This window comes from Bipolaris maydis (genome assembly GCF_028858645.1).
Source record: "Bipolaris maydis strain C4 unplaced genomic scaffold PSV08scaffold_10, whole genome shotgun sequence".
NCBI classification, from domain to species: Eukaryota; Fungi; Ascomycota; class Dothideomycetes; order Pleosporales; family Pleosporaceae; genus Bipolaris; species Bipolaris maydis.
In genome coordinates, this window is record NW_027093866.1 from 897,805 (window position 1) to 923,643 (window position 25,839).

Consider the following 25,839-nt stretch of genomic DNA (forward strand, 5'->3'; position numbering starts at 1 on the left):
CCAAGCGTCCAAAGCACCTGTCGGAGGTGTGTCGGACCGGATCAGGCACTAATCTCAATTAAGTAACCAGACCTGAGACTATCGACAGGCTGTCACTTGGCGCACTACTTTCAAAAGAGCATTGTTATACATATTGAAGTACTACATGGCCAACTATGGTTCGTCTCCAGATTCGCGATTTTCTGATATGCCGCTATATGCAACCTGAACCGCTCAGACGCCGTCAATGCCAATGGGACTCCTCCAGCGCAACCACCCAATTAATCTCCACTTCTCAGTGCCTTTGAGATCTTGTATGGCCTCCCCATATGATACTCGTCCACATCTCAGGACTCCTGATATATAAATCCCCAATTCGAAGAAAGCCGTTTTGACAACCAAAGCAAGAGTATGTATGTCGGCAGCCTGTGATCTTATGCCAGCACGCGACCTGGCGATTGAAATGAAGGTACAAAAGAAGCTGCTCCTAGGTCAGTGCAGAACTGGCAGTGCCTTTTTGACACTGCGCAGTATAATATGACGACACAGTCATCATAAGCCGAATCTAAGATGGTGGTACATGTGTTTAATCCTTCCAGTCCCATACTTGCTTGAGGAAGTGTGCCATGTTGACCTTCTTGGACTTCATCTCAACCATCCACGGATGCTCAAGCATCCGCCAAGGTGTGGCTCTTCGAGGGCAATCTTTCTCAAGACTACAAATTGTAAGCGGAAATCATACTTTTTTTTTGGGGGGGGGGGGGGGGGGGGGGGGGGGAAACATGTACGTACCAGCACTCGATGAAGTACTTGAAGTTTTCTGTCCACTTGATGCCATTTTCAGGCTCGTCCTTTAGCTTGGGAATGGGCTGCCGCACAATGTATGTGAGCAGATCGATCAGACCAGCACGAGGGTTCATCTCTGTGCCATCTGCTGGGAAGGGGAATCGATGTTGGGCGACCTCAAGAAGAGTCACGCCTAAGCTCCACACGTCACTGGTGATGGTGTAGCTTTGTCCGGTAATGCGCTCTGGTGCCATGTAGTATGATGTTCCAATGAAGGTATTGGCATCACCCTTTGTTCCAAACTCTCCAGACACACCAAAATCACATAGTTTGACTTGCCCGTTCCGACATAGTAGAATGTTGCTGGGCTTGATGTCTCGATGAATGATGCGGTGAGAGTGGAGATATGTCAAGCCATTCAGAACACCTTCGGCAACCTTGCCAAGGACCTTCTCGCCTGTTCGGCCTCCAAGCTTTTTGACTTCGCGATATACCGCGTCTAGCGAACCACCCTCGCAAAATTCCATGGCGATGCTGATAGTTCCCGTGCTGTCGTCCATAAAGGCACCGTAGTAGCGGCAAATGTGGTCACTAGCACAATTCTTGTTAAAGGATAGCTCTCGTACGATTTGCTTCTTAACGTCAGGGTCGGGATTCGTGGTGATGATCTAGAACAAATGTTAGCAACGCAATGTGCAAGCACAATGAAAATGACGCACCTTTAGAGCGAATGTAGTCTTGCCGCCCTTGAGTACGCACTTGGTGACGGCTCCCCCAGCACCTTCACCCAAACTGCCCTTTTCCTCTATCAGACCTCTTGCACTTGCTGCTCGCCATGCGGCATCATCGAGATCGTCCACCTCTAATGGCCGCCCCTTCTCCGCAGCCATGGCGTCTAGATCTGGCAATGGCTGACTGCTGTTGACACGCTCCATGGATTGTGCGCCCTCGCTGCCTCCTTGTGATATGGCAGAAATAGGGTCTTTCTGCAGGCCTGGAAAGCCCAATGCGGCATGGTATGAAGAAGCCGAGCTGGTTACTGGCATTTCGCCAAAGCTACCAGACCTCGAATGGGCGCTGGCATCGCTCGAGCCCGAGCCCGAGGCGGAGAGGCCTGGGCCAATTTGTAGTGGTGGTAGGCCGCGGGGGCCCTGCCTGCCCTCGTGCGGCGCATTGTTGGAGCCCATGGGAGTCATGATGTTTAGTTTGGGTGGCTGTGGACGCGGCTGTGTGACGTTTCCGTTTGCATCGTTTGTGACGGGACGTTGGTTTGGCGAGGGTGGTATGGAGAGGCCGAGCGAGGGCGGGCCTCTTCTCCCGGGGCGTGCGCCGGGGATGGGCGGGCGAAGGAGGGGCGCGGGGGCCGACATGTTTGGCTGTGGTTGCGGCGAAGGGGCGTTGTTGGACGACTGCATCTACGTTGTCTTCCTGCCACCGAAGAGGGACGCTGGCAGCTTGGGCCAGGGTGGTATGGTGGGTGTTGTTGAGGGTATTCGGTCCCAGCCGAGTGGGTCGCTGCACACAGCCGAGGTGGACAGGCGGGTCGCTGGGCCTTGAGAAAGAGAAGGAGACAGGCAAGGGAAGAGAGCAAGAGAGGCGTTGGGGCCAAAGAGTGAAGCTCTGGTGAGAGTCGAGCGAGAGGAAGCCCGGGTCTGGGCACGAGTGACGTTGGCGGCCACGAGTCACTAATGCCAGGTGCGGGCGCGACTGACGGCAGGCGGCAGGCGGCAGGCGCGAGTGGGCTCGGGGAAGGCCTTGCTGAGGAGGCTTTTTCTCTGCGGCGGCGGCGGCGGCGGAAGAGGGGCTCGAGGGCAGGAGAGGAGGTCGAGGTGCAAGCCGGGGAGACGTCGGAGCAGAGGCTGCGGGTCCTTTGGGTTTCAAAAGTCGAGTGTGCTGGAGGGGCTCGGGACGGCGACGGTGGCGGAGGGCGGGCTACGTAGGCGCGTGCGCGCGAGGCTTGCCGGCACCCTCTCTGGGCGGATCTTCAGCGGTTCGAGGCTCGTTTGACGCCTCTCCAGCCTTCATTTGACGCGTCGACTAGCTGCACTCGACCGACGGCAATGTGGCCCAGCGGGTGTGTGTGAGCGTGAGTGTGCAGCGTCAAAGAGATTGCGGCGCTGTCGAGCGGGCGAAATGCCACGGGACTGAAGGAAAAGGCGGCTGCTGTCTGTCGAGTGTTTCCGCAAGCGCTGAGAGGACGTCCGACTTTATCACTGGCCCCGGGTCTTGTTTCACATTCCACTCGCAAAGCCAAAGAGTCGTCTTAGTCGATGCGCTGGTTGGTCTCCGCGTCTACGCTGCCGCCCTGGCCATGCACCTTTCTCGAAATACATCTCCCCTCTGCACTAGCAGCAGCCGTCTGACTACGTCTACACCCTCAGAAACCAGCTCCTGGCTCCTGTCCCTGGCAGCGCACGCGACAGGACCCTTACTGCGCTGCCACCCTGCCTGTACCCCGACCGTCTGATCATCTTTGTAGCGCCCAAGGCCGCCGTGTGGCTGACGTTGGACTACTCTGTTGGCTCCACCATCGGACCTACCGCAACCACCACCATGCCTATACTCGACCTTTCCCATCCTATGTATGTAAAATGTTGCATCACCAGCAAAGCCTGTGTCTGCATCCTGGCCCACCCCCAGCCCGATCCTGGCCTGCCGTGCCCTACCCGACCCTTCTTCCGCCTCGGCCTTTGTGCCAATTGCAGCGCAACAACAACAACACCAACAACACCGACATCAACCACAGCAGGTCGCTCTTCCAGTAAACGCTGCATCGCCAATCCCAGGCCCGTTGCACAAAGGATGCGACCCATCTCAACGGGGCCGCGGGTCCGGGCGCTTGCGATAGCTGCCCCCCGCTAATGACTAAGTGCATGGGCTCAAGGGACCGATGGCAGAGCCCCGCTGCATAAAGATCTATCAATAGCAACACGACGTCCCGACTAAACACCTGTCCAACATCGTCATGATGTCCCAAATCCCCTCGCCCTCGTCCTAGCGGGCTGTGCACATGCTCAAGAATAGATATTTTCAATAAACTCGAAGCAACCACCAACTGCCTTTTCTCCACCTCTTGCGCCAGCTGCACCTGCAGTCGTGCGTCACGCCAGCTAGTCGGCACCATGCCCCTTTGGCTTTGCTACTTCACCTATTCCCACCTCATCCGACCATCGCCGAACTTTGATATGACCAGCTACATGCCCGAGCATTTCGCCAATAGAGGATAGAAAATGGCATCACTGACAATGCCAATCCAACCTGTCTTCGCTTACTCTAGGCCAATGCAGTACCATCCTCACTCACCTCAGCATCAACCTTCTCACCCTCTGCACCACCACCATTTCTTCCTATAGCCTTCATCTCCTCTCTCTGTCTTTCCTTGACTTTCTTCGGCTTCTTCGCGCTTACCGGCCCATCTGCGCTCCTGTCCTTCCACTGTTTCAAAGTATCCCCGAGTCAGCTTTCGTCCGCCCTGATATTTCTGCTTCCCTCGCCATCTCTGTGCACCACAGGAACTGCACTCACCATGCCACCATAACGGTAATACGGAAACTCTTCCTTGAGACCTTTTGCGTCTTCCACACCCCCAGAGACCGCCCTCCAGCATGCTCCGGGGCATACGAAATGCCATTTCTCCGTCGAGTCGATTTGGCACCGGACTAGCACTGGGCGCGGTGTAGAACAGAGCGTACATGACTTTGCCATTTGCGCAGAAGATGATTTCAGCCCACTTATATATGAAAAGCGTTTGGAAAAGAATAAGGTATGAAAGATTGCTGGCTGCTGACCGCTAGAAGGGCATCTTTGTGGTGGTTGAGCTAGCTGATGGTAAGAATAGATGATGACATCATGTCTTTGACCATACCTTCTTTTCCAGCAACACCATCATCTACACCCTTTCTTGTGAGCAGATTGTAACATGTTGGATGTGACCTTGCGACTACGACCCCGAGCTCAATATTATCACAAAAAAATGGATACCCAGTATTATGACCACATGTCCTCGCTCCATACTAATTTAAATAATCGCTCGAGACAAGACTTTCTCCCTACTCTTTGACCCATGTTCGTTCTAGTGCTCCTACATCACTCAAAATACACTCTAGAATATTCTTTGAGACGCATTCCCTCCGCATTGAACCGTAAACGTATTGCTCAACCGAAATACCAGGATTAAGAAACATAGCCACCATTAAAACAAAGCTACCACTTGCAGTCATCCGCATTCACCGCAACGCAGTTACAATAAAATCTAGTTTGCATATAAAATCACCAGAGTTTGGCGAACAGACGAATATGTTATTTAACGAGAGTAGATAGTGTTGAGCCATGAGTGTCTTACTATAGTGAAGAGAAGCTTTCTTTACCTTTTTCTTTACCTATACCTTCGCCACGTCAACAGTACAGAAATAGAAGAATATTTAGAGCTCAAGAGGTGTATTAGAATGATCAAAAATCTATTAAATTAGATAATGATTCTTCTACTATACGGGAAGCCCTACTCTTACACTAGGGTTCGGGCGACAATTGTTTCGCCTTGAGCAATAAGTAACTCTATTCACTAGTACACTATAAGAAAAAAACCATACTGTTCTATAATGCCGGTGTTCAATCATGCCTTATCAAGGACAGGACTTGACTTATCTATCTCTGTTTGCTGTCGCTTGATTTTTCTCTCTCGGTTTGCTGTATAATATATCAGACCGATTATGTAACAAAATAATGGCAGGCCACAACCCAACCTGCCGGAATAGGGTATCAAAAAAACTTTGCAGTCAAAATAATATCTGGTCAAGATTGCGCTATTTTGGTAGGTGTCGTTTTCATCTAAGCATTTCAGTAAACTAAGACACGCTTGGGAACAATCAACTCAATTTAATCCAAGACGTCATTCTGAACTACAAGGATACTTTCGCTACTGCGTTTCTCAGACTATTAAATCGAGAAAATCAATGAAAAAGTAATCGAACAAATCAATGGATTAACTATTTCCCGAGAACAAGTAAGCCATAGTGAATTTGAGAGTTCATAACGTCGTAGATTTGTAGTAGTATGTAGTTAGTGAGAAGTAGCGTGTATAAAGTTAGAGGGTGTGATAGAAGGGAAGAAAAAGGTAATTAGGGTGTTAAACGGTATTTGCATTTTGTGAGAGAAGAACATTCGTTTGTGGATCCGCAGTGATAGTGTAAGTGGCAATGTCTAACTTCTTCAGCAGTAAATGTGACTTTTAGTATGTAAGGTAATCTTTAGTAGTAAAAGTTTTTCGCTGAACTAAGGGATATGTATGACTAAAATTCGAATATCTGTTTGGCATATAGCTTATCAGAGTATTTTTCTCAGAAAAGAATGGCAGGCCACACCCTAATCTTCAGGAATCGGAAAAGATGTGTATACGGGCGACGATTAAAATACAAAGATCGGAATTTGACCCTGTGAAAACTGAGTCCAAATGGTGGTAGCAGAATTCTAGCTACTCTGATAGCACCAGATGCTTTTTGATTTTGCTGGTCTGGTTGATCCAGCTACTCCAGATACCCATTGCTCTAGCCAGCTCAGCTAGTTTGGTGGGCATCCAGTGCAGTCGAATCAGCCAGCTCAGCTAAATCAATAGGCTTTTTGAGTAAATTACAACGAAAAGCCATCCGTCATTATATCCCATTACTTCTACTTCGCGGGATATCAGATCACGTGATCGATACTCTGCATTGATCATTACGTCTTAACACAAACCTCAGCGGGTCACGATCTCCCGCTGTGTCCGTCTTACTTTCCTATCTAGTCTCAAGAAGATCATCCATCCTATCACTTGCAGCATCTTAGTAGATCCAGGTTTCTAATTTTGGAAATCTTCAGTTTTGATTTTCCAGTAATTCTGGACTTCCGACCTTTGGGATGGTATCGTAGTGATCGTCACCCCCCGTACACATACACAGCCTCATTTGCAACGGCGTATAAAGTTTGCCATTATGCTCATCACCCCACAAAACAGCATTTCCCCCTCGTATCAACTCCCTTAGAAACCTACCCCTTCTCTTTCCCTAAAGAAAACATTTTCTTTTACTTACCCTACCTAGCTTAACCTAACCGCTGCCACCAGCTCCCTCTTCAAGAGCATTCTGGACTCACGCAGCAGCTATGAACGATGCGCTAGCCCTACCCTCGGCCCGCACCGCTCGGCGAGGCTCAATGGAAGGGGGATGGACCCACTTCCATCTGCGATGCCTTTGCTCCCGAACCAGCCGCTGCAAGTCGACGTTTTGGGACTACTATATGCTTTCTGGACGCGACGCTTTGACTACGTGGTCGTGGTTCGAGGGAGAGGGCGGGGGATCAGGCGATGCTTTACTAGTTATAGTTTGCACTTTTTTCTTCTCTTCTCTCCGCGGATGATGAGGGAAGAAAAAAAACGAAATAGGGGGCTTGGATGAGTACTTATCCGCGCAAGGGTCAGGGGACTTTGAGCATCTGCTTGGTGTTTTTCTGGGGGCATGTTTGAATGATTTGTGTTGGTTGGTCGAGGATGCCGCGTATGAGCTGAGGTGATCTTTTTTAAACGGACCGCCGGTCAGCGCCGAGGGCTGGTGCCGGTGCTTCTGCGGAGAGTACTGTTTACGGAAAGTACGGAGAGTAGTTTGTTGCTTGTTTCGTCCGGCGCCTAGTTTACTAACTGGGATATGGACTACACAGTTAGAAAGATAGTAGTGTTCTAGATGTGCTAGTGAGGGTTTGTCGCGTGTGGCACTATAGTGCTACGTATGTTATCTAAGAATTTGAAGGGGCATATCGCGTTACTTGTGTATTAATCCCAAATACACTATGAAGTTGAATAGATATGCATGGATAGTTGTCTGAATTTTTTCGAATCTTACTACCACGCCCAACGCGTGATGTTCTTCAGTGCCAATCCTCAATAAACTTAGTCAGTGTTGATCGCAATCCCGGATTCGCGTGGATGACCCGGATTCGTAATTCAGCCCACAAATCAAAAAAGAGAGAAATCAGGTAGATCAACGTTGAATACGGAATACTATCCCTGCAGATGTAACTGTCAAACGCTACAGTACAATCCTAATTATCTCACTACACATTATCTATCCCACGCTTGCACCGCCCGTATTCTCCGCCTTCCACAATCCGCTTGCTCTGATATCTAGTTAGGGGCATCAGAAGGGCAGGGGGTTGCCTGGGAAGCAGGAGAGGAAGTAGGAGTCTGAACGGCTTGGGCACCACCTCCGGTAGCTCCGTTGGCACCACCGTCATCAGCGCTGCCGTTGTTGCCTCCATTAGCACCACCGTTAGCACTACCGGTGTTGCCTCCGTTAGCATCGCCATTGATGCCTCCGTTACCACTGGGGCTAACATCCTGGCAAAGGAGAGCCTGGCCTGCAACTGGGATCACGCAGCATTGGGCTTGCTGACCCACAGCCGCACATCCGCTGATGAAGTCACCCGTGCTAGTGGGAGTAGTGGTTGCTACAACAACCAATTAGTGTCGTGCGATTAAAGCCAAGTGATGCTAGATAGAAGAGAGACTTACGATTTTGGCAGTTCAAGGCGGCGACACCAAGGATGTCAGTGGCACAGCATTGAGCGTTGCTGTATAGTCCAGCAGGGCAGAGTGCAGTAGGATAATCGGTGAGGGGAGCGGCAATGGCGCCGATAGCGAAGGCGAGGATAGTGTAACGCATGTTGGATGGTTGAAAATTAAAAGGTTTTTAAGGAGAGATCTTAAAAGAGTGTGATTAAAGGTAAAGACAGGATGCTGAAGCTGCTAATTGATGCTAATGATGGTTCAACTGGCAGTGCAGGTAGTGACCTCCTTTTATATCTTTCATCAGTTGGAGTACTCGTGTTCCTTTCCGGTGCACTGATCAGGCCACGCGGTCTCTCTGGCCGCTTTTTCCCAAGTTTTGATTAGGTCGGTTTTCGTCCATGGAGCATTGTATGTGCGCCGTACGTCGTATGGATGCAACATGGTGGGCGCAAGTTCAACTTCACAAGGTCCACCCTTGCGTGTCTCATTACTCCGCAGCTTGTGCAGAACACCAAGAGACGTTGGAATCGCAAATACATTGTTGGTGATCTCCCAACATCACGTGTAAGGATGTGATGATCGTCGCGTATCCATTGGGCTGTGGAGTTCTCGATCCAGCCCTACAATAGTCATAAGTGTCTCCTTGTGTTACACAACTTGCAAGCACGAGACATGTATATCCTCCCCCAAAATTCAGCTTTCAGGACATGCTGTACTGCTTGATCCTGTTCCCGAGCCGACACGGACATAAGGCTTGAGTTGTTTTTGTGGATTGTGTAACCATCTCTGTGAGCACTTGTCGTCAGTAGCGCCTTGTCAGCAACGGAGAGAAGAAGGTTCGGGAAATCTTTAAAGCCGGACAGGCATCAAAGAGAGAGCAAAATGAAATATTGATTTGGGGGGATCACATTACGAATTAGCGATCAGTAGTCCGAAGTTACTTTGCACGTCGGCTGGCTGTGCCAGATGCGGTTGGGGAACGAGAACCCGCATTGGGAACGCGACCAAACGATCTCTACTGAGGATCCAATCTGACAACACTCAAAACGACTGGGTATGGGAGCAACCCTGTCAGGAACCGTTATGCGTGCGGTTGCCAAGCGTATGCTCGGTAGTCTACTGTGTTTATACGCCGCTAGTAAGGGGTAGTCCGGACTGGGGTAGCAAGTAAGAGCTATGCTGCAAATAGTGTAGCCTCCACCGTTGACATTTTTCAGAACGGTCTGGTATTTCTCTGTGTTAAGTTGGGAATAGAACTATCCGAGAACTATCCGAGAACGATCCTGATCATCATTTTAGCGTCTCTACAACATAACCCCTTTACCTTTGAGGACAGTAAATTGCTGGGCCTCGCCGACGTCTAACAATCACAGTACCTCAGATAAGAGTGATCTGACACACAGGAGCCGTGCTACGATGTCGTCACTGTGCTTGACGTCAGCAAAATGGCTATTGCACACTGCCACCGCATTGAAGTAACTGTGTGGCTTGGCGATATACATCTCACTCAGTGAATGGGTGATCTGCAGCCGGGACAGCCGGCTAGTGTCGCCCTACGTACCGTGGCGGTGGTAAATGCGACAGCGTATATTCTGAGGTAATTGATTGGTAAGTAATTCCATCTTTCACACCCTGCTGACATGGGAATCGAGGATGCCACGATGCCGATCGCGACCTGGAAGTGGCTGTCAAAAGTTTCGGCCGACAGGGTTAAAAGTTGTCGCCGACAAGGGATTTACTATCGTACTGCTGTAAATACCGCCACCACAACACTTGATCTCCACCTTTCTCTCATTTTTTCTTTTCTAAGATAGTTTTTTTGAACACTACATATAATATTGATTATATAAATATATTCTCAGAGTTGCAGTTGGAATTTGGGCTTCTCCTCTCTGAGTAGAGAACCTTGAGCTAATAGAGATGATGCTAGCAAGAACTTATAGCCGCTACCTCTGTAAAGGCCGAAACTTTTGGCAGCCACCTTTGTGATAAAATTACATTGCGGTGAAAAGCATAACAGTGCCGGGTGAGATGGATCTCCTTTGTTTAGCGCCTTGGATCCGTATGCAAGAACCTTGCTTAGCTCTATCGTATATTTTCCTGGCCTGGACTCCTGAGGTTTAATTGCACCTTCATCATTGCGTACGTGATGCAGATTGGATTGAATTATTTTTTGAGTAAATAGGGGATTGATTCTGGAGATTATATACTCGCCATTGCTTTGTGCTATTGCTGTATTCTTTGAGAGGGGCTGTTCATGCGCTCAAGAGAAATTGCTGCCCCCTCAGATCATTGTGATCTTCGGCTGCTCCGCAGTCTACTGACCAAGGCACCAGCTACCAACAGTCCCGCCAACACTCCACTCTGTGCAGGAGCAAATATAGCAGATCTTACGATAACCAATGTACCTACAATCACAAATGTGACTGGGAGAATGGTAGTTGGACGGTAAGGTCGCTCAAGTTGTGGCTCTCTGCGGCGAAGTATAAGGAGTCCGACCACAGTACTGACATAGAAAACCCACTCGGCCATACCAACGAACGTTAGCAGTTCCCGAAAACTACCTGTCATTATGTATAATAGGGTTACCACAAGGGCCAACGCGTTGGCATATCTGTGGGTTATATTAGCAGGCCTTAGCGTAGAATAGATTACCGGGTGGTCTTACATTGGAGCATCGAATCTGGGTGACAAAGTGTCATCTCTACCAGCTCTTTGCCTCAGTGGCATGCCCCTTTGACTGAAGAATGCCGGAAGGTAATGGCGCTGTGATGCAGCCATGGTTAATCTGCCCACTGAGAACACGTTGCTGGTGATTGACCCCGCACAGGAAACAGCAACGAGTAGAGTAATGATGATGCCGGCAGGTCTCCCAAAAAGAGCCGTTCCAGCGGCGACTGCAACTGCGTTGTTGCTACTCAGCTTTTCCCAAGGCACGAGGATGTAGTACGCGATATTGACCAGCTCAAAGGAAGTAAGAACTACGATCATTGCAGCTTTGATTGCCTTTGGGAGGGCACGGCCTGGATCGCGAATTTCGCTCGCTACGATATTGGCCTAAGTCGTCGTCAGCCAGCCAAACGCGTGTACAGCTTGTGCAGACTTACATTGTCCCATCCATCATAAGCCCACAATCCACCGTAAATGGCCGCGCAATAATGGCCATAGCGGTCCCAAGCGCCCATAGACAACCAGTCAAGAACTTGACCGTCCGATGTAGTTGGTCTCGGTTGAAACCAACTCTTTGAGTACCAGTCGCTAGAACCAGAAAGATGAGATTCCGGGTTCACAAAGTGGGCGATAACCGCAATAAGCCCGCCGAGAACTATCAAGATGACTGTTGATAGCTTGAAGACTGTAAATGATTCGCTCAATCTCATCGTGAATTTGGTGTTGATGGAGTTGAGCAATACCATCGCAACAAAAACAATGACAGCAATCAGCTTGAGTAATCCTGCATCTGGCAAGTTATCTGAGCTGGTTGTGACTGAACCAATAGACTCCGCGATAACGATACTTTGAATGGCCATAGATGAGGGCTTCACGCCTAGGATGTACACCCAAGCCATAAGGAACGCAGCGGTATCTCCGTAAACGTGGCGCAAATATTCCTGCATGCCGCCATTGAGCGGTAGAGCAGCACCTAGTTCTGCGAAAGATGCAGCTCCTGCCCATGAGAGCAGCCCGCCAAGTACCCAGACCAGGAGAGCAGCACCTGGAGAAGGTACATTGCTGTCGACTTGTGCCGGTGACGCAAAGATACCTGAACCTATTTGCAGAGTAACGAGGACAGCAAATGCGTGGCGTGTGGTGAGTTGTTTGGGCAATTGGGTCACTCGTGGGGCGGATGGAGCTGTATCTTGTCGTACAAGTAACGGGTCAGATTCAGTAGCGTTTGGCTTGGGTGGCTCTTCTCCAGAACGGTCAATACTGCGTGCGTCGTCCATCGCGAAATGTCCAGCTGCTGAAGAGATGGAGGTGGCTTGGAGATAGAGCCTGCACTGTGTCACCCAATACTGGTTTTTGACCAAGGTTCACGGCCGTTCTTGCAACCAATCTTTAGTCATTTCCGATTGGCCCCGCACGCTAGCGAAAGATCTATCGTGACCTTTCTCATCGAGCATAGCTCCTGACTAGGTTTCTTGGGCAGCTGACTACCTCTGTCCTTAGAATGTGAAAAATAGGACTCGGCTGACATCTCCTTTTCTTGAGCGAGTATGGAAAAGTAGCTGCGTTGATTCGTTAACTAGGGGTAGTTCTTGCGCTCTGGATTTAGAAGCAGCGCTAAACCTGTTTTGGAGATAGTTTGGTGAGACGGAACATCAATCGTTTCTATGGCAAAGTTTGTGAAAGTCATGGCTATAGGGAAGAATTGCATCATAGGTGAATAAGGCTCAAGTATCTGTAGATTCTGCTATCTTAAATTTGGCGGTTTATCTCAATGCCCTGCCCTCTTCCCAATTGTTGAAGATAACTTGTATCGATGGACGCAACAGGGTGGGGCAGCATTATACTCTTGAGCCGTTCAGTATAGGGAGAGACCAAAGAGGCTTGGTCGAATTGCACCAAGTTGAGCCGCAATATTAGAGTTGTACTCCCAACAGCAAAAAGCAGACTGAGAAACCAGCAGCACTTGGCAGAAGTGGGGGTGGTATTGTATAAACACTGTAGTTGTGCCATTACTCCAATTTTTGTATCGCAGTATTATCGATGTCCTAGTGTTTTCTCTTGAGGTATTGTAGCCGATAGGACGTAGTTGTAATTGTAGTAGCTAGCCATTTCTGGTTTAACTTGTAGTGAATCACCTCCATGAATGTGGCGGTGTGAGCCACAAATCTGCAATGCCAAATTCAGAGTGTGCGCTGCTACGTACGGCATGACAAGAAGGCAGTCTATTCTACCTTTGACGTAAAACGACACAGTAAGCTTAACGTTATGCCTGCTTTGGTTCGAAAATTCATGGCCGCAAAATGTATCTCGACGGTCGTTGTGCCAAATACTGGAGCTGTGGCTGTGGTGGCTGAAAAGCTCGGTCCTCCTCTCGAGTGCCTGCCCAGATGCCCTGACACCCCTCTTCGCTTCCTCGCCAACACCAGGTACGTCAACACCACGCCCGCGCCCAACTCCCACCGCGCACTCACAAACTTACACTCCTCAGACACACATTCACCCACCCGACATGGACGCAAATCAGAATGACGAGCTTTACCCCATCGCTGTGCTCATCGATGAGCTCAAGCACGACGACGTTATTCTCCGCCTGAATGCAATTCATCGCTTAAACACGATTGCACTCGCCCTGGGTGCTGAGCGAACACGTGAGGAGTTGATACCATTTCTAGATGGTAAGAAACCCGTTGAGTGACCCTGGATGCGCTGCAAGTGGCTAACACGTGCCTATAGAGTCCGTCGAAGACGAAGACGAGGTTCTCACAGCATTGAGCGAGGAGCTGGGAAAGTTTGTCGAATATGTGGGAGGCCCAGAACACGCACATGTGCTTCTTTCACCACTCGAAAACCTTGCAGCTATAGAGGAGCCCCTTGTCCGGGAGAAGGTGCGCGCACTCGTTTCTAACGGCCTGGGGTACAGCTAACGCGCACAGGCTGTCGAGTCCCTTAATAAGATTTGCGAGGAGCTCTCGCAGCAGCAGATTGAAGAAAACTTCATTCCTCTTGTCCTGCGCCTATCGAAAGCCGATTGGTTCACCTCCAAAATCTCCGCCACAGGTCTCTACCAGACCCCCTACTCCCGCGCCACACCCCCGTCACAAGAGGCCCTTAGGCAACACTACGGCCAGCTAGTACATGATGACACTCCGATGGTACGAAGACAGGCGGCGAACAATCTGGCCAAGTTTATCAAGGCCATGCCCCCGTCCATTGTTATCGATGAGATGATCCCGCTTTTCCAGCACCTTGCCGCAGACGACCAGGACAGTGTTAGGCTGTTGACTGTTGACATTCTTATTGCCATCGCCGAAGCAGTACCCAAAGAGCAACAGTCGAGCCACGGGGTTTTGTTGACTGCGCTGCGCAGTTTGTTCGAGGATAAGAGCTGGAGGGTGCGGTACATGGTGGCAGACCGATTCGAGAAGGTGCGTTTCAGGTGGGGATCAGGCAAGGCATGCGCTAACGGTATTAGATCGCAAAAGCAGTGGATGAGGAGGTCGTCAACCGAGACCTTGTACCAGCATTCGTTAAGCTCCTCAAGGATACTGAAGCGGAGGTCCGTAGCGCGATTGCTGGTCAGATTCCAGGTAGGTGGCCACGGAATGATATTGTTTGACAAAGGCTGAACATGGTAGGATTCTGCGCACTCCTTGAGCGTGAGACCCTCCTGCATGAGGTCATGCCCAGCATAGAGGAGCTGGTCTCCGATCAATCACAGCATGTCCGCGCCGCGCTTGGCACTCAGATTAGTGGGCTGGCACCTATTCTTGGAAAGGAGGAGTAAGTTGGGCACTGACGCGTGACCACGTGCTGTAGTACTGACTCTGACTAGGACCATCTCACATCTCCTCCCCATGTTCCTGCAGATGCTCAAGGACGAGTTCCCCGACGTGCGACTGAACATCATCTCCAAGCTCGAGTCTGTCAACAACGTCATCGGCATTGAGCTTCTCTCGCAGTCTCTCCTTCCAGCTATCGTACAACTTGCCGAAGACAAGCAATGGCGTGTACGTCTTGCTATCATCGAATATGTACCCCTACTTGCGTCCCAACTCGGTGTGCAGTTCTTCGACGAGAAGCTTAGCAGTTTGTGCATGAGCTGGCTTGGAGACACTGTCTTCTCGATCCGTGAGGCATCGACTCAGAATCTGAAGAAGCTCACCGAGGTATTTGGCGTAGAGTGGGCCAACGACGCCATTGTTCCCAAGGTCATGGCCATGGGACAACACCCCAACTACCTGTACCGTATGACGACGTGCTTTGCGGTATCGACTCTTGCGCCTGCCCTCAGCCTTGACGTCATTGAACAATCCATTATTCCCATGATGGACAAGCTTGTCAACGACGATATTCCTAATATCCGGTTCAACGTGGCCAAGTCGTATGGCCAGCTGATCAACACACTCAAACAGCTTCCAGAACAGGGTACGGTGATTGCTCTTGAGAAGGCAGGCACACCTGGTCAGGGATGCCAAAAGGCAACGGACGTCATCACGAAGAGCATTTTGCCCAACCTAGAGAAGCTACAGCAAGATGATGATGTGGACGTGCGATACTTTGCGACGACGGCAGCCCAAAGCTTCACCGAGGCAATGCAGACTTAGAGGGTCCAATTGCGTCCGTGTTGTTGAGCACGGAGAATGACATGATGATTAGCATGTATGGGTAATGACGTAGAGTGCGAGTGAGAGTGAGAGTTTGGAGAGGAGCAATGTATGACGGATCCCTCGAGGTTTTGGTTGGAAGCTGTACCCAAACTCGGCGGGCTAGTGTTTGGTTCATGAGCATGACCACAAGATAACCCCTGTTAGATTTACCATGGGCAAGTTTATTTTCAAATGCATTACTTTGGCGTTAATGAAGTGCTGACATGGCAAGCTGTTGGACAAATGTTGCTAATGTATTCTATTGCGCGCAGAGTATTGCGAGACTAAGAACAGGAAGAATGTTACTTTGTAGTGTCACAGAACGCTTATAGGGCACCAGCACCCTTGAGCAGGGTGTTGAGCTCTCCCCTCTTGGCCTGCAAATCGCTGTTTCCACCAATGTGCTGCTGGGCGATGAAGATGTTGGGAACGGTCCTCTGACCAGTGATGTCGGCGAGCACAGACTGGATTGCTGAACCGTCGTCTGCGAAAAACAGGTTTAGTTGTCATTCAGTTGTGTCAATACGAAAGGTGTATGTACGTACCGACTTGGTCGAGCTCGATGGCGTAGAACTTTGCGCCACTGGCGCTCAGCAGCTGCTTGGCCTGGTTGCAGTATGGGCAGTAGGACTTTGAGAAGACGGCGACGGGGTTCTCGTCGATGATGGATTGAACCTTGGTCTTCGTGGCGGACATGGTTGTGGGTGAGGGGGCGCGCGTGAAGAAGTGGCGCAGGAACGAAATTTTGGCGGTTGTAGGGTCTGGTTATGTATATAAGTGGTCTGTTTGATGAGGTTTCTGTGGAAGGAAGACGTACTCAAGTAGCCAGAGGCGTTGTGAAGATTGGTAAGAGGAAGGGTATGTGCAATGGACCTGTTTGAAGTGTAGATGTGCTATGTAGTATGTCCAAGTGGATTAGTGATGCGCCCCCGTCGAATAGACAGCTTGACAGATGATGCAATCGCTCGTCCAGGTTCGCCGCCAATTAGCGTCGGAGATGGACCGGCGATTGATTACGAAAGCAGATATCAAGCAAGTGGCCCGTGTGCCTAGCCATTGCCGTCGTCATGGCGCATAGGGCTGAGGCTACGCGGACAAAGGGCCAAGGCTTGACTAAGGGACTCGGGGCTTTTGGACGTTTAACCAAGGAAAGAACAAGCAGTAGAATGGGTAGTACCGTCTTGCTTGGGATAGATGGAAGGCGGCAGTAAGAAGTGCACCGGGTCGCGCAACTTCCGCATTCCGACGCGAGACTGAGCATTCCGAAGCTTCGTACGTACGCTTGCTGCTGCCCGTAACAACCGTCGAACCATCTTTCGCCATCCAGGCATTCAGGCACCAACCCAACAATCTCCCTTAACAACCACACACACACACACACACACACACACACCCATCGTCGCCTTTCTTATGCGTACTTGCGACCGCGCGCTACCATGACGTCTTCAGCGTCCGGCTCTATTGCCTTCTTCGTCCTTTCCTTACTCTCCATATGCGGTCTTGTCCTCCTGCTGTTACGCTACTATCTCCCGCTTCGCACCACACCCGCATACGTCGTCCTACCCGTATTTCTAGCGATAGCTCTTCCAGCCAGCATCGTCGTCCTGCTTCCCATCGATCTCGCAAGCAGCGCCGGACTCGATACAACTGACGGCGCAAGGGGGATATGGCTAAATGACACGGTTGTGTACAAGACATGGCGCGTCATCTACTGGCTCACATTCGCCCTCACATGGGCTATACTGCCTATGCTCGGCGAGTATTGCGACAGCGGATACAGGGAGCCCAAAGCCAGATTGCAGTATGCGCTTCGAAGTAACGGACGATACTGGCTCATCCTGCTGGCATGCAGCGTCGTCGGCTCCGTCTACCTGATATGGTGGAACGGCTTCGAGGCCGACACCTTCAAGAGCTTGGTCATGGCGCTTGCCTATGCTTGGGGTCTTATTTTAGGCATTTACCTTATGGGCCACGGGCTTGTCGCGTTCCCACGGAGCTTGTTTCGGTACGCGAGCGTTAGCGAACGATTAAAGAGAATACAGGGCCAGGCACCCAAAGTCCATGAAAGACTGACCGAGGCATTGGAGAAGTTGGATCAGTACGAATTTCAGGTTGTGCAACTCAAGCAGAGGAAAAATGGTATTCCAAAGGAATTTCAAGAGTGGATTGACGAGATAGCGGAGAGGAGCAGCCTACCAGAAAGTCGGGTTGGTATCCTTGGACGTGGAAATACAACAACGATTCCACCAGTCATCACCGAGCGATATCTTGCAGAGCTGACGAGGAAGCTGAAGCGCGCGAGACACGCAAAATGTCGGTTTGAGAACGAATGGGATCACATTGTATGGAAAGCCGTCCGGACACAAGCCATCCTCGACTCCAAGGCCAGCAAACATCTCGAGTTCAAGGGTGCAGCCAGATTGTCTCATACAGGCCTGCTCGATCGATTTACACCTCTCACTCCCTTCACGCGGTACCACCTCCACGTTCATATCATTCCTGCATTGATATACATATCATGGGCTATGGCAATTCTAGCCTCCATCTCAATTGTCTGGTCAGAATGCGTTCGCGAAGCTCAGGATTTTGGGGGTCCGAAGCTTTCCATCATTGGCTGGACAGTCGTCCATCGTCATGACAGTGGCCGCTCATCGGTTGGTTTCAACAGCCAGGTTATTGCTGCAGCTTGGCTATGCTACATGTGTATTTGTGCCTTCTACAGCCTCACTGAGGTCAAGATTTGGGGGAACAGAGCGCTCGTACGACGCAATACCTACCAGGAGAGTGCGACATGGTATGGTCTTCAGGTTGCGAAATTGACCGTTCCTCTGAGCTACAACTTCTTGACAATGACGGATAAGAACATCTGGAAGGGCACCATGTTCTACAAATTCCTTGGCCGGCTCATTGTCTTGACTCCGCTTGGTGAAGGATTTAGTGCTTTCTTTCCTATCTTTATCCTCGTCCCTGTCTTTGCAACAGCGTTTGGTCTTTACGGCAAAGTGAAGAACATCTGCGGCTTTGGTGATCTTTTGGATGACGAAGAAGACGGAGCAGCAGGTGCTCATGCAGGCACTGGTTCTTGGCGTGAAGGCCGCGCGTTGATCGCACGTGAAGTCCAGGGCGCCAGCGGAAATGTCCTGGGTCTTTCTCAACGCACAACATCGCCGTCAAATGAACGTTACACAGACACTCCAACACCCGCATCATCCAGTCGTAGTGCTTTAGCAGCAGCTACCAATGGTCCAAGCAGTGTCACACGATCGTCAGGAGTCCGGTCTGAGCAAAGGCGGCCCTTGCTAGAAGACGACGAAGGCGAAGGAAACTTTTTCGAGAACTTTGCCTCCAGGGTCAAGAACACATTCGAGACCAACGACTTTTCCTTTACTCGACCCAAGTGGCTTGGTGGCGAAGACGAAGTCGAAGTCGGACGCAGTAGAAGACAGGCAGAGAGGGGTGAAAGTGATCGTGCAAATGGGTTTCTGAGTTTGTTCGGTGGGAGATCTGAGGAAGGGAGATTGAGATTGTAATTTTAGGTCTTACCTGGGTAATGGCGTTTGTTGAAGGGCTTAGATTTTTAGATATTATTTGGATAGGTTGGACTTTGAAAGCATGCATGGCGGCGGGTGAGATACTACTACTACTACTACTTTGTAATACTGGAGGGTAGGTATTCTTGGAAACCACGTTATCTTTGGCACTTGTTTTTGTTTTACGGTTTGATGTCAGAGATGTCGACCATGAGTTAGTCTTACTGTTTCAATTTAGCTTGTACCTAAAGGTTCCAATCTTAGCTCTATGCTTGTGCGTGCTGAGGCTTGGGGTTATATGACAGGGCCTCGACTCAGGCCTGGGGGAACATCACAACGGAGAAACCAACATTCACCACTGGCGCTTTCCTTCACCTCAGGTCAGAGATCATTTCTCGCGCTAACTTTCGTGTTTTTCCTTGCCTTTCGCCTAGAATAATGTATTTAGCGCCTAGGCGCTAAATATCGTATCTCGGCTCAGTATCCGGCCTTGATATGTTCAGTACACCATTCTTTATATAAGCCCATGAGCGGTAAACATGGAAACATGTAAGTAAGATAACCTCCCATCCATAATCCAATCAAATTCTCAAATTCTCCACCTTATACACAACAACCCAAAATTTATCTACCTGACCCATCAAACCCCCTACGATCCTTCAAACCATTAAGCCCGTCCTCGCCACCTTGCTCATGCCAGCATCCCTCGCGCTCGCACAGGTGCCCAACTCACCATCTAGAAACCTGTACTGTGGCAGATTCAGAGACATGTACCACTACAATCTTCCCAGCGACGACACGCCCAACTGCGACCGATGCAGAGATTGAAATAATTATCCGCGATTTTCCGATTTCTTTCAGTGCAAGACTCCCGGGACGGTGCCGCATGTGAATCATTTTACTTATGACAGCAAGAATGGTCTTTGTATTACTTCTGTGAGTTTTGAGTTTTGATTGTGATTTGTTTGTTTGTTTTGCTCTTAAGCACTGGGCGCGGATGATGGGAGAACGTGGGATGTTGGATATTGTCTGATAAGTTGTAGTATCAGTGTTGTCGGTAAACGGAGGGTGGGCTGGGGCGGTTGCTTCAAAAGTCCTTGAATATTTGAGTACTTTGTTTCGAGGTACGTATATTCTGAGAGCCTTTCTCACATGTTGGGTCTCCTGATAAGTACTAATGTTTGCTTTTAGATCTTTGAACCTATCCATGGCACAACAAGGTTAAACTGAGGAATTGTAAATCACATGAGGTTGCGTTCTATAGCTGAATGCACCTTCTGCCACGCTTATCATGGGTGAGGTCGAGGCGTCAGCTCAAGAAGGTTCGCCCTAATGCTGGGGTTGGAGAAGGTTGCCCCACGGAAACCAAGCGAAAGTCTATTGTACATTAAGCAAGAATCAGAATCTGTTCGTGCTCTAGCCACTCGAATTTTCTGGAGATACAACGGTCCAGATGGAGCATCCCCTGCAGAAAGCTAGAACTCTACCAGCTATATTCCCGAATAGATAGAGTGATACAGAGTGAATACCTCTTCAGTGTCACTAGCGGGCAACAGTTACTGGTTAATGTCGTCTGTCTCACTGACAGCCACCAACCCACCGGATGACGTTGGGTTTCAACTGTGAACAACTAACCCTGATCCAGTATGTCAAAAAATGTTCAAGTACACAGGTGCTGAAGACATGATGACCAACAATATTTTAGTGTCAAAAAAGCGTATGGAACACTTTGCACCAGTTGAAAGTGTTCAATCCGCCCCTGTTGGTCGCAAACAACGCCAGAGAATCGGACGCCCATGTTTCGAATAATGTACATGCGTAGAGCGGCTAGATTTCATCTTTGTGAAAGAAAATTATATATGCTGTTTACGATCAAGTAAGCTGTAAACAAAAAAGGAAACTTACATTGACATTCTTCCCAAAATATTTCTATGGGAATTCACTCTCAGGTTTTTCTTGTCACTCAGAACATACTTTGCGTTTAAACAATATCCCGTTTAAGCAGAGTTCAACAGCATATTTTTCTTCACAGATAAAACTACAATCCAAACCAAACACAATGTTCTCCAATATCACCAACGCGCTTGGCATTGACGCCTCCAAGACTTGCACCCAGATTCAGAACACAATTGCCAACATGGATCAAATGCCTGACGGACACGACATCCGCAGCTACTCGTCCTCTGCGCACGTAGGGCTTCTCTCAGCAGGCACAGTCAACATGGTCAAAAAAAATGGTGAAGACTTCATCGCCACGGTGCCCAAATTAGCCTTGTTTGTTGTCTCTTCCACATTTCCAAATACTTGACGGCAAATCCCAATGCCGAATTCATCAAGATCGCCGAGAATTCCCTTGATGATGACGCTGTTTCAAAGCTCGTGAAATGGGTCAACACTATTATTAGCGCCTCTGATGCATGTTTGGAAGTTGAGCTTACTCATGCATCCAAAGATAATGAGGCCATAGCAACCATTCACATCCGTCCTGCAGCGCAGTGCCTAGGCATGGAGCAATATGTCGACCATCTCGTAACCCAGTACAAGAGCCACATCAACGTGCGTATTCCCACGCTTAAGGAGGACGATATTATAGAGCGTTTTTCCAATCAAGACCAGGATGATATACTTGAGGCGTTGGCTGCGCGTCTGGAATATCTGCGTCGTACGGGTAGATCCAATGCAGACAAGTATGAGTGCGAGAAGTTTCTGAAGGAAAACCAAAAGATTGCGGAGGTGGTTGACGAGAATGAGCGTATCGCGTACTCAAACTACTGCTTCTCTTGCCGATGGAATGAGAAGAATCCCCTTTGCCGTCTCCAATGATGTGGAGCAGAGAGGTGATAGAAGTAGATACATTTCGGTTCACGTGAAATAGATATGGCATTTTTTGTTTTTCCTAATCGTTTTGAAATCTGAAATGATGTTATTGAGCCGGGGAGTGACTAAAGAAATAACGGCTTTGATGCCATGACAACAGAGACTTCATAAATCAAGCTCTCTTTCCTTTGAAATAGTCATCGTGCTGTTAGAAAGAGTAGCAAGATGATTGTTCATGTCTTCAACCCATTAACGAAGGATTTCCATTGCCCTTTTCGCCTTTGCCAATTGAGTTATCATCTTCAATAATCTAACCATATGGCGTAGTCTGTTTGAGCACCTACTGATCAAGGCCAAATACAAATCTCTCCCGCGCCTCTACACTCATACTCTGATACTGCCCATAAGACGGTGAATCTCTCATTCCTGGGTCATCCACGATAGCTCGATCTCGTATGCAGTTGTATATTCTGCCGGAAATATGCGAATAAGGGAACCTTCTCGGATAGTTGGCTCCGTAGTCCAAGAGCCATTTTATTATCGCATGGTTCTCGTAAAAATTTGCTATATCAAGCGCTGTCACAGGTTCGTTCCAGTAGCTCTTGAATGTATAGATCACGCGCTCGTTAATATCGTATTTTTCAGTGTCGTGAACCGCTCGTGTGGCTTCGAGTACAGCCCGAACAGCGATGTGCAAGGGATGCCCTCGTGAATTTATACATTGGTTGGCACAGTCAGCTTCATGAAATGCGAAGTATATCAGATCATAATCCGCAGAATTGCAAATCGTACACATGGTGTTCGGGGTCAATGTCCACGCTGGTGAGGCTGGAATGCCGAAGAGAGATCTTACTACTCTGATGTTGGAGGTCCTGGCCACCAGGCGGACGCAAACGTCGAAATCTGCGAGGTCAATTCTGCCAAATTTGTGGCGTATTAACTTTGCGAGCCTGAACAGAATGTCATCTCTGTTGTAAGTAATCAACATTTGAATTGCTTTGTAAATAGGAAAATTTGTCGATGGAGTTTTGAGCAGAGCATATCCATGCGCCTGTGTGAGTGGAGAATAGCGGAGGTATTCGATCAGTTTCTTGACAATACTTAGTTTCCCGAGCTTGATGGCGTTGACCAGGGGGCTTCTACATAAGCGTAGTGCTCAATCCATTACCACCTTTCAATAAGCCGTGGTTCTCATACAGGGATCGAAGCTGATTAAAACCGTTGTCTGGCATAGCGACGGGTCCCCTGTCGTGTTGTCTAATTATCGTTTTGGTGTAGTCGCTACCGCAATTGTAGTAAAGCTTTTAATTAGCTGAGACATTGGCTTGCCAATCAAGCGTGCTTGAATCGACTCATCTTGAGCTCATTGGAAGGTGTAATGGATCGAGCACTACGAGTAGCCTGTTACGAGAAAGAACTCAAACTCACCTGGGGAGATGTATCCTTCGGTTGACCAGTATAGTGACGTATTAGGGTTTAAGTGGGAACTGCGTGCTTTGTAAGTCTAGCAACAAGTGAAGAGATTTCTAGTTGTGATTTCAGAATCTTTCAGTCACCAATCGACAGCCGTCGCTCGACCCCCCCCCTGCTCAGCGACGGCTGTCGATTGGTGTCGCTCGCCAGGGGGGTGGGAGCGACGGTTGTCGATTGGTGTCGCTCGCCAGAATGGGGAGGGTAGACAAGCAGGCCAATCGACAGCCGTCGCTCCCACCCCCCTGGCGAGCGACAGCCGTCGATTGGTGTCGGCCGGCAGGGGGGTGCGAGCGACGGCTGTCGATTGGTGTCGCTCGTTCCACATACCAAATTTGGCTAGAACTATGGCTAGAACTGTGGCTGACGAGCGACACCTTCCAAGAGTGGCTAACTTTTATGACTAATCGTGGCGGGGCGAGCGACACCAATCGACAACCGTCGCTGAGCAGGGGGGTCGAGCGACGGCCGTTGATTGATGTCGCTTGGCCTGCTCGTCTGGCCCTCCCTTGCGAGCGACACCAATCGACAACCGTCGCTGGACAGGGGGGGTCGCCTTATAGGTTTTAGATAAAACGTCAAAGCTGAACAAACAAACAGCCGCACCAGCATTATGTAACAAAGTATCGGTGAAATGCTCAACCTCTCACTTACAACATTCGATACAAGCCTTCGGGAGGCCTATAATGAATATTAATGCGTAATGTGGAACATGGGAGCATTATCGACCGTCGCAATGATGCTATACAGTAAATGGTTTGCCGAAAATGTATGAAAGATGATGTTGTCGCGCAGGAGTAGCTTAGATAGCAAAACAAACAAGTAGAAAGTTAATACGATTCTCTCCAGGCCGATATCAATAGCGATATATCACATACGGAGGGCAAGGTATAAAATGGGGCACTTTGCTATTGGTAGACGATGATACCCAGTAATGTTGCTTCAAGTTTGTCGGAAAGTTGCCGCCACACAATAAGAGAAATATTGCACATTCTTGTATGGAAAGAGATACAAACGCCCAAAAACTCCCTATATTGATTTCTTCAAATTTGGTATATGCCTACAGTTCCATAACATGATATTAGATGATGTTGGAATGCTAGAAAGTCAAGGTCAATAACCAGCCGTGATTGGCTCAACAGATCCGTGCGTTGCTGACGTAATACAAGCTCATCCAAGTCCGTCTACACCTACGCATCGCGACCTACAACCCCCACTTAAACACCGCGACAATGGCTTCTGGATACGGACTTGCTGGTGGTACGTATTAATGCCTTTCACTTGGATATATCTTGGGCATTTCGGAGGCGGGGGAAGATTTCAAGGAGCGCAATGGCATCACGAAGAGCGGAACTGGAACGAATGCGACGAGCAATGACACCGACCACACGACACGGATACTGGACCGACGTATGCCAACGGTTGGAGCAACTATAGAAGGTTGTTATGGACAGCAAGGGATTGTGGTCACCGCGCAGACCCAGGGCCTGGAGCATCACCCCGCGACTACAACGGATTGAGATCTGGAGATGCTGGAGATGGACGCACGGCACCAATGCAAGCCACAGGACTGCCATACACGCATATACCGCCAAGACACCCTTATCCGCAACACGCAAGGCAGGCTGCCAGACCCCCGATACTTGCTCAGTCGCTCGCCGACCTACCTTGAAACCTTCCACCGCCAACCCATTATAGCTCCCTGATACCTCCCCAGTCCCCCACCTATACTCTCTCTCTCTCCAAGCACCTCCAACATTCAGACTAACAAACCCCCCACAGGCCCATCCCGCTGCTTCCCCTTCTGGCAAGAAGTCCTCGCGTGCTACACGACCAACACAAACGCCGAGGACGACTCCGGCAAGGCAAAATGCGCCCCCGTTCTTGAAGACTACTACGAGTGTCTTCACCACAAGAAGGAGGTCCGTGTTTTCTTTTGATCCCCCTCGCCTGACACACTCTTTCTCTCATCACCAAAATCAAAACTTACTCATGTGTTGAACAGGCCGCACGCACTCTTGCCCTGCAAGCCGCCTACCGCAAGGCCGAAGCCAACATAAAACGCGACGATGCGCCTTCTGCTGGCGAGATAAGGCGCCTGGGTGTTTTGGATGCCCCGCTCGAGGAGAAGAACCTTAAGCCGAGCAAGTGGTTTCCTCATAAGCAGATCAACTAGATGGGCGGGAGGTGATGGATAAGACCAAGAAGAACAATGATATATGGGCGTCTGTATGCGTCGTCGACCTCTGGTCCACCAGGTGTATGGAATACGGATGAAGTGATGTGTTCAAATGTGCTTCGTGATGATTTGTATATTTTTTACTGCTATGCAGATATGTATGCCTATCACATCTCACACCGTCCTCGTCTCGAGCATCAACCTATGCATCACGGATGGATGACAAGA

At 49.5% G+C, this 25,839-nt stretch overlaps 10 protein-coding genes across 10 annotated transcripts; 4 read left to right on the forward strand and 6 right to left on the reverse strand.

Moving 5' to 3' along the window:
* Positions 1-109: 109 nt before the first annotated feature.
* Positions 110-2,638, reverse strand: PSV08DRAFT_226755 (kinase-like domain-containing protein). Its single transcript, XM_014227776.2, has 3 exons — positions 1,485-2,638; positions 772-1,433; positions 110-695 (listed from the first exon to the last, which is right to left on the reverse strand). Exons 1-3 carry the CDS (start codon positions 2,178-2,180, stop codon positions 566-568), a joined length of 1,488 nt encoding a protein of 495 aa, XP_014083251.2. The 5' UTR covers positions 2,181-2,638; the 3' UTR covers positions 110-565.
* Positions 2,639-3,820: 1,182 nt separating this feature from the next.
* Positions 3,821-4,550, reverse strand: PSV08DRAFT_6276 (uncharacterized protein). Its single transcript, XM_014227775.2, has 2 exons — positions 4,291-4,550; positions 3,821-4,200 (listed from the first exon to the last, which is right to left on the reverse strand). The coding sequence occupies exons 1-2, from the start codon at positions 4,468-4,470 to the stop codon at positions 4,039-4,041; spliced, it is 342 nt and encodes a 113-aa protein (XP_014083250.1). The 5' UTR covers positions 4,471-4,550; the 3' UTR covers positions 3,821-4,038.
* Positions 4,551-7,756: 3,206 nt separating this feature from the next.
* Positions 7,757-8,554, reverse strand: PSV08DRAFT_363842 (fungal hydrophobin-domain-containing protein). Its single transcript, XM_014227774.2, has 2 exons — positions 8,303-8,554; positions 7,757-8,238 (listed from the first exon to the last, which is right to left on the reverse strand). The coding sequence occupies exons 1-2, from the start codon at positions 8,451-8,453 to the stop codon at positions 7,916-7,918; spliced, it is 474 nt and encodes a 157-aa protein (XP_014083249.1). The 5' UTR covers positions 8,454-8,554; the 3' UTR covers positions 7,757-7,915.
* Positions 8,555-10,472: 1,918 nt separating this feature from the next.
* Positions 10,473-12,290, reverse strand: PSV08DRAFT_206025 (amino acid/polyamine transporter I). Its single transcript, XM_014227773.1, has 3 exons — positions 11,407-12,290; positions 10,968-11,356; positions 10,473-10,913 (listed from the first exon to the last, which is right to left on the reverse strand). The coding sequence occupies exons 1-3, from the start codon at positions 12,244-12,246 to the stop codon at positions 10,589-10,591; spliced, it is 1,554 nt and encodes a 517-aa protein (XP_014083248.1). The 5' UTR covers positions 12,247-12,290; the 3' UTR covers positions 10,473-10,588.
* A 968-nt stretch (positions 12,291-13,258) lies between these two features.
* Positions 13,259-15,874, forward strand: PSV08DRAFT_226761 (armadillo-type protein; the record flags this gene model as incomplete). Its single annotated transcript, XM_014227772.2, has 7 exons — positions 13,259-13,399; positions 13,458-13,644; positions 13,703-13,854; positions 13,903-14,394; positions 14,442-14,556; positions 14,605-14,749; positions 14,802-15,874. 7 exons carry the CDS (start codon positions 13,259-13,261, stop codon positions 15,571-15,573), a joined length of 2,004 nt encoding a protein of 667 aa, XP_014083247.2. The 3' UTR covers positions 15,574-15,874.
* Positions 15,875-15,941: 67 nt separating this feature from the next.
* Positions 15,942-16,380, reverse strand: PSV08DRAFT_183293 (thioredoxin-like protein; the record flags this gene model as incomplete). The annotated part of the gene is made up of 2 exons (XM_014227771.2): positions 15,942-16,099; positions 16,161-16,380. Coding segments are annotated over 2 exons (378 nt in total), but the record flags the coding sequence as incomplete, so codon positions are not given.
* A 671-nt stretch (positions 16,381-17,051) lies between these two features.
* On the forward strand, positions 17,052-19,394 carry PSV08DRAFT_403357 (LMBR1-like membrane protein-domain-containing protein; the record flags this gene model as incomplete). The annotated part of the gene is made up of 1 exon (XM_014227770.2): positions 17,052-19,394. One exon carries the CDS (start codon positions 17,052-17,054, stop codon positions 19,143-19,145), a length of 2,094 nt encoding a protein of 697 aa, XP_014083245.1. The 3' UTR covers positions 19,146-19,394.
* A 1,810-nt stretch (positions 19,395-21,204) lies between these two features.
* Positions 21,205-21,968, forward strand: PSV08DRAFT_249180 (uncharacterized protein; the record flags this gene model as incomplete). The annotated part of the gene is made up of 2 exons (XM_014227769.1): positions 21,205-21,402; positions 21,483-21,968. The coding sequence occupies 2 exons, from the start codon at positions 21,205-21,207 to the stop codon at positions 21,966-21,968; spliced, it is 684 nt and encodes a 227-aa protein (XP_014083244.1).
* Positions 21,969-22,302: 334 nt separating this feature from the next.
* On the reverse strand, positions 22,303-23,194 carry PSV08DRAFT_363847 (uncharacterized protein; the record flags this gene model as incomplete). The annotated part of the gene is made up of 2 exons (XM_014227768.1): positions 22,303-23,101; positions 23,160-23,194. The coding sequence occupies 2 exons, from the start codon at positions 23,192-23,194 to the stop codon at positions 22,303-22,305; spliced, it is 834 nt and encodes a 277-aa protein (XP_014083243.1).
* Positions 23,195-25,167: 1,973 nt separating this feature from the next.
* PSV08DRAFT_226770 (uncharacterized protein) lies at positions 25,168-25,809 on the forward strand (the record flags this gene model as incomplete). Its single annotated transcript, XM_014227767.2, has 2 exons — positions 25,168-25,354; positions 25,438-25,809. Coding segments are annotated over 2 exons (358 nt in total), but the record flags the coding sequence as incomplete, so codon positions are not given.
* Positions 25,810-25,839: the final 30 nt, after the last annotated feature.

Coding starts and splice junctions, on each gene's coding strand:
- PSV08DRAFT_206025 (XM_014227773.1), bottom strand. CDS start 12,246: ATGGACGACGCACGCAGTATTGACCGTTCTGGAGAAGAGCCACCCAAG. Junction 11,357..11,406: donor CTTATGATGGATGGGACAAT/GTAAGTCTGCAC, acceptor ACGACGACTTAG/GCCAATATCGTAGCGAGCGA. Junction 10,914..10,967: donor CCCAGATTCGATGCTCCAAT/GTAAGACCACCC, acceptor TATAACCCACAG/ATATGCCAACGCGTTGGCCC.
- PSV08DRAFT_6276 (XM_014227775.2), bottom strand. CDS start 4,470: ATGGCAAAGTCATGTACGCTCTGTTCTACACCGCGCCCAGTGCTAGTC. Junction 4,201..4,290: donor ATTACCGTTATGGTGGCATG/GTGAGTGCAGTT, acceptor ACTTTGAAACAG/TGGAAGGACAGGAGCGCAGA.
- PSV08DRAFT_363842 (XM_014227774.2), bottom strand. CDS start 8,453: ATGCGTTACACTATCCTCGCCTTCGCTATCGGCGCCATTGCCGCTCCC. Junction 8,239..8,302: donor CGCCTTGAACTGCCAAAATC/GTAAGTCTCTCT, acceptor TGGTTGTTGTAG/CAACCACTACTCCCACTAGC.
- PSV08DRAFT_226755 (XM_014227776.2), bottom strand. CDS start 2,180: ATGCAGTCGTCCAACAACGCCCCTTCGCCGCAACCACAGCCAAACATG. Junction 1,434..1,484: donor AGACTACATTCGCTCTAAAG/GTGCGTCATTTT, acceptor CATTTGTTCTAG/ATCATCACCACGAATCCCGA. Junction 696..771: donor AAGTACTTCATCGAGTGCTG/GTACGTACATGT, acceptor TACAATTTGTAG/TCTTGAGAAAGATTGCCCTC.